The following is an 11,019-nucleotide window of genomic DNA, read 5'->3' on the forward strand; positions in this document are numbered from 1 at the left end:
ATAAACCTGACAGGAATACCATGCCAATGTCTGCACACATTCCAGATTTCATTTCCATTTCCTTATTAACATGAAAAGCAAAGAACATGAAATACAAAGGGGCAGATCCTCAGCTTGTGTAAATTGACAGATGGGCCTATGGTATCTTAAATCTAGTTGAGGATTTGCACCAAAAAGTCTAAGGTACCTTTACAAAACTAACTCAGACCTTGGTTCTGTCAACATACCTAAAACTGATAAATCTAAGAAATACAATGAGGTTAATAAAGATCTGCTGTGTTGTGCTTATATAGTGCAGTATATAAGGTACTGTCTGTTAAATGCCCAGTGTGAAGATTTCTGAAATACCCAGAAATGAGCAATGAAATAAGAAGTTGTGCATTTCCTGGCTTTCATCTGTAACCTAGATCCTTAACATTATTTTAACATAAGGGGATGAATGGGGTTGCACCTAATTGCTTTACCACTATGCACCTTCCCTGCTTGAAAACCTGATCATAGGAAGGATTTGTCTCTCCTTTTATTCAGAGAAGACCAAACAGCATATACTCCTGGGGGAATTCTGCGCCACTGTGCAATGCAGAATTTTGCAGAAATTAATGTTGTGCATGCAGAATTCCCTTTTTTCCCCACAGAAATGGGCTACAGAGATGTTGGCTGCCACTAGGGGCCGCTGGACCCACCAGAGCCCAGCTCGCAAATAGAAGACAAGGCTCAGGGAGAGAACTAGAGGGTTCCCAGCAGCTGCAGTTCCCAGCATGCCCTGAAGGAAGGAGGCAGTGGCATGCAGGAAACTCCGTGCAAGCCCAGGACCCAGCATCCCTCTGGATCCCTGGAGACTAGGGGGTGTGAGTGTCTGGGCTGAGGGGGCTGTGGCTGGGCTCTGGGGAGTTGGGGGTGTGAGTGTCTGGCCTCCTGGCTGGGCTCTGGGGGGGAGGGATGTGAGTGTCTGGCCCCCCGCCTGGTCTCATGGCGGGGAGGGGGAAGAGAAACAGGAACTGGATTGTCACAGAGGTTTCTTTAACTCTCTACCCCTCGGGAAATTTTGTGTGACTTGCTGACGGGTATTTTTAAATAAATTACCAAAATAATTGAAACTGGTGTGATTATATAGTGGTATTTTGACAAATAACATTTGCAGAATTTTAAAATCTTGTGCGCAGAATTTTTTATTTTTTGGCACAGAATTCCCCCAGACGTAAGCATAGAATTGGTATATGGGAGTACAGGGATAGATGCAGTGGCTACACCACACTCTCCCATCTTTACATCAAACCTTTGAAAGTTCATATGTGCTCCATGCAGTTAAGGCTCCTTTGATTGGGACCGGAGTGTAAATTCCCTTTGGGAGCAGGTGTATTTTTGAGTGGATGTTGATGGGGGAAAGGGGGAAATTAGGTGCTTCTGTAAAGCTCTGTGCTTTGCCCTCTCAATGGGGCAGGGCAAGTGATTCCTTAGGAAGCTATGCATCCAGATTATAATAGGAGGCCAGGCTTCACTGTACATAATAGCTTCACTATAAGTTGGAGCGTTTGCTCTCTCTTGATACTTGGTATCCACAGAAGGGGGAAATCAAACCTAGCCTTCACCACCACCCCAAAGAGTGGTATTTATGAGAAATGCCGTTATTTATCTGGGTTCTCTGACCCTCCACCCCCCACTGGTTTACCAGCAGATGGTATGATATAGCTTCAACACAATTGTACAATATGATCCTAGCAAAACCTATTTTCATGGTCAAAGGTGTTGAAACTGTCAGCTCTATATAGTTGTAGAAAGACATATGAAAGAAAAATTGGCTGGCAATTTAAATATACTTAAAACACATCAAGAAATAAACCCATAATAGTTTTGCAGTAGAATGCACATTGCAGATAGACAACACAGAAAGAAATTTTCCATTGTAGCCTGCTATTCTGAATTATGCTATTTTCTTTCACAAACACCTTGAATTTGAATATATACACACATACAGAAACCTGCCCAGCAGAAAGGGAAAGTTAATCTGTGCAGGAGAAAGAGCTTTCTTAGGGGTTTGTCCAAGACTGTGGAACAAGCTTGCACAGGATCTAAGAGCCGCCTGAAGCCTTGCCACATTCCATACCAAGTGTGAGGTGCACTTTTTTGACATTGCTTTCAATAATACAAGCACATAGCACAGCTGATATAAAATAAATGAATACATAATATATATTAAAAATAAAATAGAATAGAATAAAACAATCCTCCCCTAATTATCTCTTTGGAGAGAGAAAAAGGGAGGAAGGGAGGGAAAGAGACACATGTGACAAATGCCTGTCACTTACTGTTTACTGCATTTCTGGAAGGTGTTTAGATGTTACGGTTGTATGAGTGGTATAAATACCTACACAGAACATTTTCTCTTTGGACTTTAAAGCCTTATTAAACATCCTGTAAGTCTTACTGTAAACTTGGCTACTTTCGTATTCTCTGTCAAGCATACTGAAACAGTGAATAGGTCATAATCTGAGAACTGAATGAAAATGCCTTTTTAAATAAGAGACAGAGATATGAAATAAATGGCAGCCAACCACCAAAACTAATCCCAAATAAATGCAATAATTTAACTTATTTCAGTTGAAAATGCCATTTCGACAATGTAAAGTTCTTGATGTAATCTAATTCAATAATAAAGCATTATAAGGAATAATTTCTGAGTTACAAGAACCCATGTCCTATCTCCTTTGATCATAATCATCTCATTCACTCACATGGCAAAACAGTGATAAAATATAATGCAACTTACGCAAATTATTTGCAGGTGGCCTTGTCTCCATGTTTTCATAATGTTGCACATGAACTACAATGTTTAGGTCTCTTTCCATGTGATCTGTTGAGCAAGGACCCTGAGGTCGCATAACATCAGCAAGAGCCCTGAAGAACAAAAATTAAACTCAATTAGAATAAATCTGCTGCAAAATCTATAATGCAGTTGCAATGTACTCTGGTCCTTTTAGTTCTCGATGTTGTATATTACAACGTATGTACTGCAGAGTCACAGTTTAATAGGGGCCTGATCCTGCTCCCATTGACATCAAAGAGAGTTTTGACACTGACTTCAGTAGGAGCAGGACTGGCACTACGTGTATACTATATAAGTAGCTGATCCATTACTGTGCCACAGAAAATAATTGGCCCCCTGCAAAAGCCCTGGCCTTAGGCAAAGGAATGATATGGCATGTGTTATTAATGTCTTCAGGGTTCAGTGCAAGTGTTTTCAGTTCTGTACCTCACTGACCGTTGTTTGCCTCCTTTTCCACCAGATTTGGACCGTTTAATCCATTTTTAAAGAGAATGGATGTTTTTACTAGGCACTATGCCCAGTTTAGTTTAATTTTGTGTAAAATTACATACAGTATCCTAGATACTGCATCTGGTTTATAAATTAATAAATAAATACATTCACTAATGAAAGTCGAGGCAAATACAGTCCAGCCCTTCCACTGAACCAGTGTGACAGGAGTTATTTTCCTAGTTGTTATGTGCTATATTGAAATATTGAACAGTAACTCCATATAAATGTGTGGGTTACAGATAGAGAAATCTTGACCTGGATCTTGCTCTCAAAATGCAGATACAAACTTTGGTGCACATAAGATACACAATAATATGTTCCTTCATGTTTGTGGAAATGTTTATGCTATTAGAATGTGAGGTACAATTCTGATTGTGTTACACCTGATGATACTGAAAAAGTTAGAAGAAGGTAACCAAAATTATTTAAAGTACTGAAGCAACATTTCAATATGAAGCAATACTTATACAGCAGGAGTAGCAGAGCTGGCTTACACAGCTGAGAAAAAGGCCACTAGCAGAGATCTCATAGGGGTATGTACAATATGATCCTGAAAGGAAAGGATTATATCACAAACCACAGTTTGAAAACAAGTTATGGACTGAAGCTGGGAGAGCACTCCTATCTAATGAACATATGCAGAATTTGTTTATACAAAACAAATTGTTTATGTCAGCATTATAGATTTAATTCAAGAGGCAGCTGGACACATTTTTTGGAAAAGGAAGAAGTGCAAATGACAGATCTCACCTTCATTCTGGGAATTAAAATGGTGTAATCTCATAATGCAGAAATTAGTATTTCCCAAGTCTAGGAGACCAGGCTTTTAGAGATGGCCTTTTCATTGCCTTTAATGTTACTGTAAATATTATTCATTATATACTCTAAATAACATCCCACATGCTACCCGATTAACTGTTCCCTGTGTTTGAAAATACCAATGAAGTCTTCACCATTTCAAAGGGGGTTCAGGGAGTTAGGTATCCGACTCCTATTATTTTAAATTGCTTTTAAAATCCAAACCTTAGAAAACCTGGGCACATTTTGATTGTCTAATACTAATTCAAAAATATGTGCTTGTTTGCTAATTACTGAATATTCAACCAGGCATTAAGAATGCCAAAAGCCAGGATAAAAGAAAGAAACCTCTTTATCTGCAGGGTGTCTTTTGTTGTTTTTTCAACTAAACATTACCTCAATTTGTATTGTAGTATACAAGTAAAGGGCCTGATCTTTCAAGGAGCTGAACATCTCATGCAAGATGCTGCACACTCTTATCTGTCATTTATATCAATGAAAATTAAGAATGCTCAGCACCTCATAGAACCCAAGAAAAAAAATATATATATAGGGTGACCAGATGTCCTGATTTTATAGGGACAGTCCTGATTTTGGGGTCTTTTTCTTATATAGACTCCTATTACCTCCTACCCCCGTCCCGATTTTTCACACTTGCTGTCTGGTCACCCTATATATATAGGAGATCAAACATAGATGACATATTATTGTCTTAATTAATATTACAGTTTAAGAGTCACATTCTACCCTTTTGAGGATTTGCTCAAGTAATTTTAAATGTTAGTGGCTGTTTATGCACCACAATGACAACATAAAGTACTTGGTATAGGATGCTTGTTTTTTTTAAACTGTATGTAGATACAACAGGTTGTTGGGTAGGGTTTCTCCCTCCATGCATTTGGCTAACCTGAGTAAATAGGACCATGACTTTACTCTTTACCCATATATAGTTTTTCACTTGCTGACTTTGCTTCTGTATTGTACCTCTATTGAGGTACAGTAGAGAATGGTAGAATGGTACTATCTTATAAATATCTGAAGAAGGTGTCATTAAAGTTCTCACTGGGAAATTAAATAAATAAGAGACTTATATTGGCACTATACATATGCCTCACATTTAATGAATTTAAGAAAATACATACTTCAGGATGAGATGATAATCTTCAAATCAGAGACGTTGTCTGTTCCCTACGCTGATAATGATGGAAATCATACATATATGGAGCAATGTCTTCGACCTATCAGATCAGCCCAAAGCTATTAGAGTGTCACAAATATTGTAAGATTTTGCTCTCTGGATCTATAATGCTGTTTTAAGAAGTTATAAAGCATATCTAGCCAGGCAATTCCCTTACGGCTACAAGCTTGAAGAGGTGCATACAGATGTGATTTCATGAAAGGTTAGTTGTCGTTTTTTTGCTTCCAAAAGTGGGTCAAAGCCAATCTGGGAAATAATTTCAGACAAAGGATTTCAGCGTTTTGGCAATCCAGACTATTTTTGTCCCCAAGTACACTCCTTTTGGAAAATCAGCACATTCTAGAGGGTGGGAAAATTCAGGTGGTTCATAAGATATTCAGGAGGCAGCTTTCAAACTATCACAAACGTATAAGTTATAACAAAAACAGGAGCTATAACATTGCAGATCTGATTGCAGACTTTGGCTTTTAGGCCTTTTACTACTCTTGATTTATGTGCACATCTCCCATGTGAAGTGGGGCAGTATATGATGCTGCGTTTTTATTTACAAAAAAATCCCTTCTGTGCAGGAGAGGTAAAGTCTTTTGAAAACTCTGCAAGGATCACTTTTTGGGGTTCCTCTCCTATTCACCCCCCCAAGGGAAATGTTTCTCTACTTGAACTGGCAGTAAAAGGATGCGGCTTTGCAGCCTAGAAATCCTGTTGAGCCTAGTGCTCTGATGAACACCAACCGCATCCTAGGACAACAACTTGGGGAGACAGACTCCCTCTCCACTGCTACCCAGTTTCCCCATCTCACCTGGCAACAAAGCTCCCTCAGAAAGGAGGATACCCTACCATAAGTCTTCCCACCACCACGACATCTACCTCTACCTTAGTACTTCTCATAGGAGATAGAAGATTCAGAGGGAGAATTAATGCTCTCTTGGACACATCCCTTTCTTGGACACTAGTTCTCTTTCTTTGCCTATGGATAAAGAAAACACTTTAATTCTCTTAACTTTGAACAAATTTACCTAAAGAAGACCAAGAGGTAGCATTAGGAATACATGATACTTTAGAATCCTATGGAAAGCATATCATGAGCCATCTTTCTCCCCCTCCCCTTATCTTCTTCCACCTTCACCCAACACCACAATCTAAAGAGAATAATATATTAAAATGTAACAAGGGTCACACTTTGCCTTGTTTGTCTAAACTACAGGAAATACCTAGCATCCCTAAAAAGGTATGAATTAGTTTGATGAATAAATCTGCTTTCCTTGTCAATGTTTTTTATGCATTTTAACTGACAAATAATCTATAAAACATCAAAATGGCCATTTAATGTCAAAACAAATGTCTTCATGTAGCAGCAAGCAGAGTGCAGTGTATGGTAAAAGAAACCATATCTGATCATTCTAATGCCCAGGTTGTGACACTCTTGTTCACATAAGTACGTTACTTGGCTAACAGATCTATGGACTGTCTGCATAAAAAAGTACTTCACAAGATGAGTAAGAATGACACAGTCTAGCCCTAAATTAGACAATATTCTTATTCCCTACATGCATATACAAAGTTCCAGATTAAAAGTAGCTTTCAGCAATGTAATGTGACTAAAAATAAAGCTTTGCATGTTTTGGTCATTAGTAATAAAATAGGTACCCCAGTATATTGTGTATTATATTTCCGGTAAGTAATGCCACTCTTTCTTTAAGTGAATTTGTTTGTAAAGTTAAAAGGATTCAAGTGTTTCAGGTATCCATTAGCTAGTTAAGGAAGCTAAAGCAATAGTGTCCCTCCTTGTTAGCTATATTCTCAGCCTGGCCTGGGAGATGAGACACTGTCAAATGAGGGAATAAAAAAGCAAATCAGCTTCTGTGTGCTTCTCACTACCAGCCAAAATGGATAGCACTGGAAACCAAGCAAACTACTGTAATGAAAAATAGTGGGGTAAAATCTTTAACCAGGATTTCTAACATCAAGTCCATCATTTCAACATGGCCTAACTGACTCACTCATGAACAGGGCTTTATAATTTATATGATTTTAAAAATGAGATTGCATGTAGGCAAAGCATAGGAAGCCATGTTCATTTCTTATAGACCTCATGGGGATTGGTGCCATATAAGAAGGTAGCTGTCTAGATAGGATATATAGTGTCTTACTTACTGTTTCTATGAAACGTTTTTTAGCAAGTACTTATGTTTACATTGTAAAACTTTGTGCCGAGCTCTGCCCTCCTTCTTTCTCCCCCAGAATTCTGAAACAAGTCAGGATATGGTGCTTTGGTTAAACTGCTTCAAGTCAGGGAGACTGCCATTCATTTTAAAGGGAACTGGGATTCTAGTTCCCTTAGGCAGCCTCTGAAAATCTCAGCTACTGGGTGAAAAATTAAATTAGGCATCCAGATTCCCTAGATGGTTTCAAAAATCCCACCGTGTATGTTTGTGATGAGAACTTTTGAAAAAGTTGTAGCAATTTCCTAACAGCTGTGAAATATCCATTGTGTGTACTGAGTGGGCGTCTGTTTATCATCCTGACTCTTGTAGGTTCCTACAACCTCTGAAATAATCCTACCTTAAGAGATCTATGAATAAAAAAGTACATGAGATTGAACAATATTAACTAATCAGGGCAACAGCTGTCCTTTCTGAGCCCCACTTTAGCAAGCTAATCTATATACAGGTCTGAAGGGGCTTAGAATGATATTCCATCCCCTATAATTCTGTATCCATAGGCTTAGGGATAGAAATATCATTTCAGAACCTTTCATACCTGTATCTGATAGAGAGAAAATAGATATATCCTTTTAGAGGTTTTTTAAACCAAATATTTCTACTACTGGAAATGTGACTGACTGATCTAACCAGAGCTGAACAGAGATGGATGCACTGTTTTCACCTTCTCTCTGTCATGTGTTTGGTTGTTTAGGGTTTTTTGGTTTTTTTTTTGCAAATGAAGTGTCTAAACTCACCTGCTGTTTTACCTGCATGTCTAATGGAATGAGGCCGATGGGAATAAAGCTATTTTACCAAAGCTTTGGCTAACAGATACAGGGTAGGGTGTATAATTTTTTTCAGGATTCATGTATTCTTTTTATCAATTTAGTGGGTCAGGATTCTCAAAATGTCGTACTATTTATACCCTGCTTAACAAAGACGGTCTCCCCAGAATTACCACAGACTCATAGTGTTGAGTTGACTAAAAATTCTATAGTCTGCTTTGTTCCTCAGTAGTAAAGATGAATCCATATCAGCCAGTATATAAATAGCAAATAATTGCTAGTGAACTGGTGATGCATTCGCAGCACTATTTTTGGTGTCTTCTCTGTTCATTTCAGGGGAGGCTGTTAATCACAAAGCAATACAGAAACTTGGACAAGAAATAAGGCTCCAGGTGTTGTCGATCTCTTGAACTATCTTTCTGAGGGTGACTCCTGAGCCAAGCTTTAAAGCTCTGACTGTGAATTACTCCATTTCTATTGACCACCAGTCAGGGAGATAGAAAACCTTCTGCCACACTGCATGTCCGCTAGAAGGTGTCATTGCAATTGTATTTCATTTCCAAAGTTGACCAAGATGCTGGAATCAATTTAGACTCTTTAATGGCGCTATTTGCCTTTTAAAAAAAATCTGCAAATGTCTTTCCCCATCTGTTTTACTTTCCTGTGTCTGGGATTAGCATAATGAATCAGACAGACTGAAAACTGGACAAATATGTTATCCCTTGATTCTAAAGTGCTGTGACAATCTGGATGCTGGAGTATGATGTTAAAGCAATTGGGCTGTGTCCTGAGCTGCCCACCTGCCTACCCACCAGCAGGCAGCCAGTCCCTGGAGCAGGCAAGTACACAGCATGCCTCACTCTAGGTAGGGGAGGTTCTCTTTGATGTAACCCAGCCGTTGCATTGTGGACACACAGAGTGTAACACACACACGACAAAGACTTTTATGTTCCATATTTGGTTACATTTTGCCTCTGTAGCAATTGGGGGGGGGGAGGAAAGGCTTGATATGCAGGCAGCTTGGTTACATTAAATGTTAGAATCCTTCTACAGTAGGTCCCTTTTAGTCTCTCCCTCTCTACCCCCCACCTCATTTTCAGGACAAAGAGCTCTCACACTTTCAGGGGGTGGGGGAGGGAAAGTCCTGTCAACACCATTTTGCAGTGGGAGAGGGAGGGAGGGCTGGGATGGGATTTGTTTACATCCTTCTGTTGAGAGATAAAAACCTTGTCGGGGCTTGGCGGGGGAACCCAGCAGCCCCCCCGGAGGCTGATTCAAGCCCCGCATTTGTAGCTGGTCTTGGGCTTTTTTGTTTTGAGACAATATTTGCAAGAAGAGTTATTGGCTCTTGTAGGGGAGGGGGGCGAACACCGCAGGTTAAAAACGGGTTAGTGGCCGGGCAGGCTCGGTAATGCTGTCTGGTGCTCCCGGCCGTGTGAGGCAGGAGCCGGGGCTGGGGGGGAGGGCAGCCCTGCTCTGCTCTCCAAAGTTGGTGTGTCTAGTCTCTCCCTGCAGCGGAGCCCGGCTGGCGGGAGTTGTTTGCTCGGCAGGAACACATGGGCTCCGGTACAGTCTCCGGGTGGGGGAGGGGTCCCCGCTGCCTGGCGCGGCGCCTTACCTGGACATGTGCTCCCGCTGCGGTCTGTGCGCCTTCTCCAGCCCCAGCTTGGTGAAGATCCCCACCAGCACCATGACCGCCACCACCCCGCAGATGATGTAGACGATGAGGTTGGTTTTATCCCTGGTGGGGTCGTGCAGGGGGTCGTCGATGCGGGCAGGCGGCTTCCCCGTGTTCATCCACACCGGCGTCTCGTAGTTCGTGCAGGTGTTTTGGTCCAGCCGGGTCTTCTTGAACTTGCAGCAGAACCTGAAGCCACAAGTGCCGCAGCAGAAGACGAACTCCCCCGAGCTGCAGTTGAACGGCGGGTCCCACTGGCCCATCACGTCGAAGTAGCCCCGGCAGAAGTCCGGGGTCGGGGGCGGCTCCGAGGCGTCTCCGTGCTCCCCAAAGCCGGAGTGGTTCCCCCCGGAGAGCACCACGATGCTGCCCAGGTGCTGCCCGGCTTTCTCCTGCGCCCGGCACACCAGCGTGAGCAGGTCCGCCACCAGGCACCCCAGGGCCAGCCGGAGGAAGCCCTTCATCCTGCCGCCCAGCCCGGCCGCTGCGATGCCGCCGCCGCCGCCGCTCGAGCTGCTGGCTGCTGCGCTGCGCCAGGAGCCGAACATGCAGGGGCTCGGGCCGGGCGGGGCGGGGGGCCACGCGCTCGCTCAGCCCGCTCGCGCCTGCAGCAGCCGGGTCCGCGCGGGCAGGAGCTGGGCGCCGAGCCGCCCCCTGCCTGGCGGGCTCCCCAGCCCCGGCAGCTCCCCGCGAGCCGAGGGAAGTGAGCGGCACTTGTGGAGCGTGCGGGAGACCGGGAGCGGGGCGGGGGCGGGGGAGGAGTGGAGCGGGGCGGAGGGGGCAGAGATGAGAGGAGGGCTGGGGGGGGGGGAAGGAGCCGTGGGGCTGGGGGGAGCGGGCGGGGTGAGGTGCGGGCTCCGCAGAGCAGGGGAGAAGCGGGCGCCGGGAGAAGCTCCTCGCGCAGCCTTGTGAAATCTGCCGGCACCGGGGAACCCCCCTTCCCGCGCCGCGTGAGAAAGCCCGGCCCGTCCTACGAGAAAACTCTCGCCCTCAGCGGAGGGGCCCCTGGAGCCCCACCTGAGCCGGGGGGCTGGTGCATC

At 43.2% G+C, this 11,019-nt stretch overlaps 1 protein-coding gene across 1 annotated transcript in view; it reads right to left on the reverse strand.

Moving 5' to 3' along the window:
* The window catches only part of SHISA9 (shisa family member 9), a 240,996-nt gene extending 230,538 nt beyond the window's left edge, over nucleotides 1-10,458 (reverse strand). Inside the window, exons 1-2 of the mRNA XM_044978867.1 lie at nucleotides 9,920-10,458; nucleotides 2,768-2,895 (exon numbers count right to left, since the gene is read on the reverse strand). Coding sequence (XP_044834802.1) covers nucleotides 2,768-2,895; nucleotides 9,920-10,443 — 652 coding nt within the window. The 5' untranslated portion in view covers nucleotides 10,444-10,458. The remainder of the gene's footprint in view (nucleotides 1-2,767; nucleotides 2,896-9,919) is intronic.
* Nucleotides 10,459-11,019: the final 561 nt, after the last annotated feature.

The sequence above is a fragment of the Mauremys mutica genome, chromosome 11, assembly GCF_020497125.1.
Source record: "Mauremys mutica isolate MM-2020 ecotype Southern chromosome 11, ASM2049712v1, whole genome shotgun sequence".
Lineage (NCBI taxonomy): Eukaryota > Metazoa > Chordata > Testudines > Geoemydidae > Mauremys > Mauremys mutica.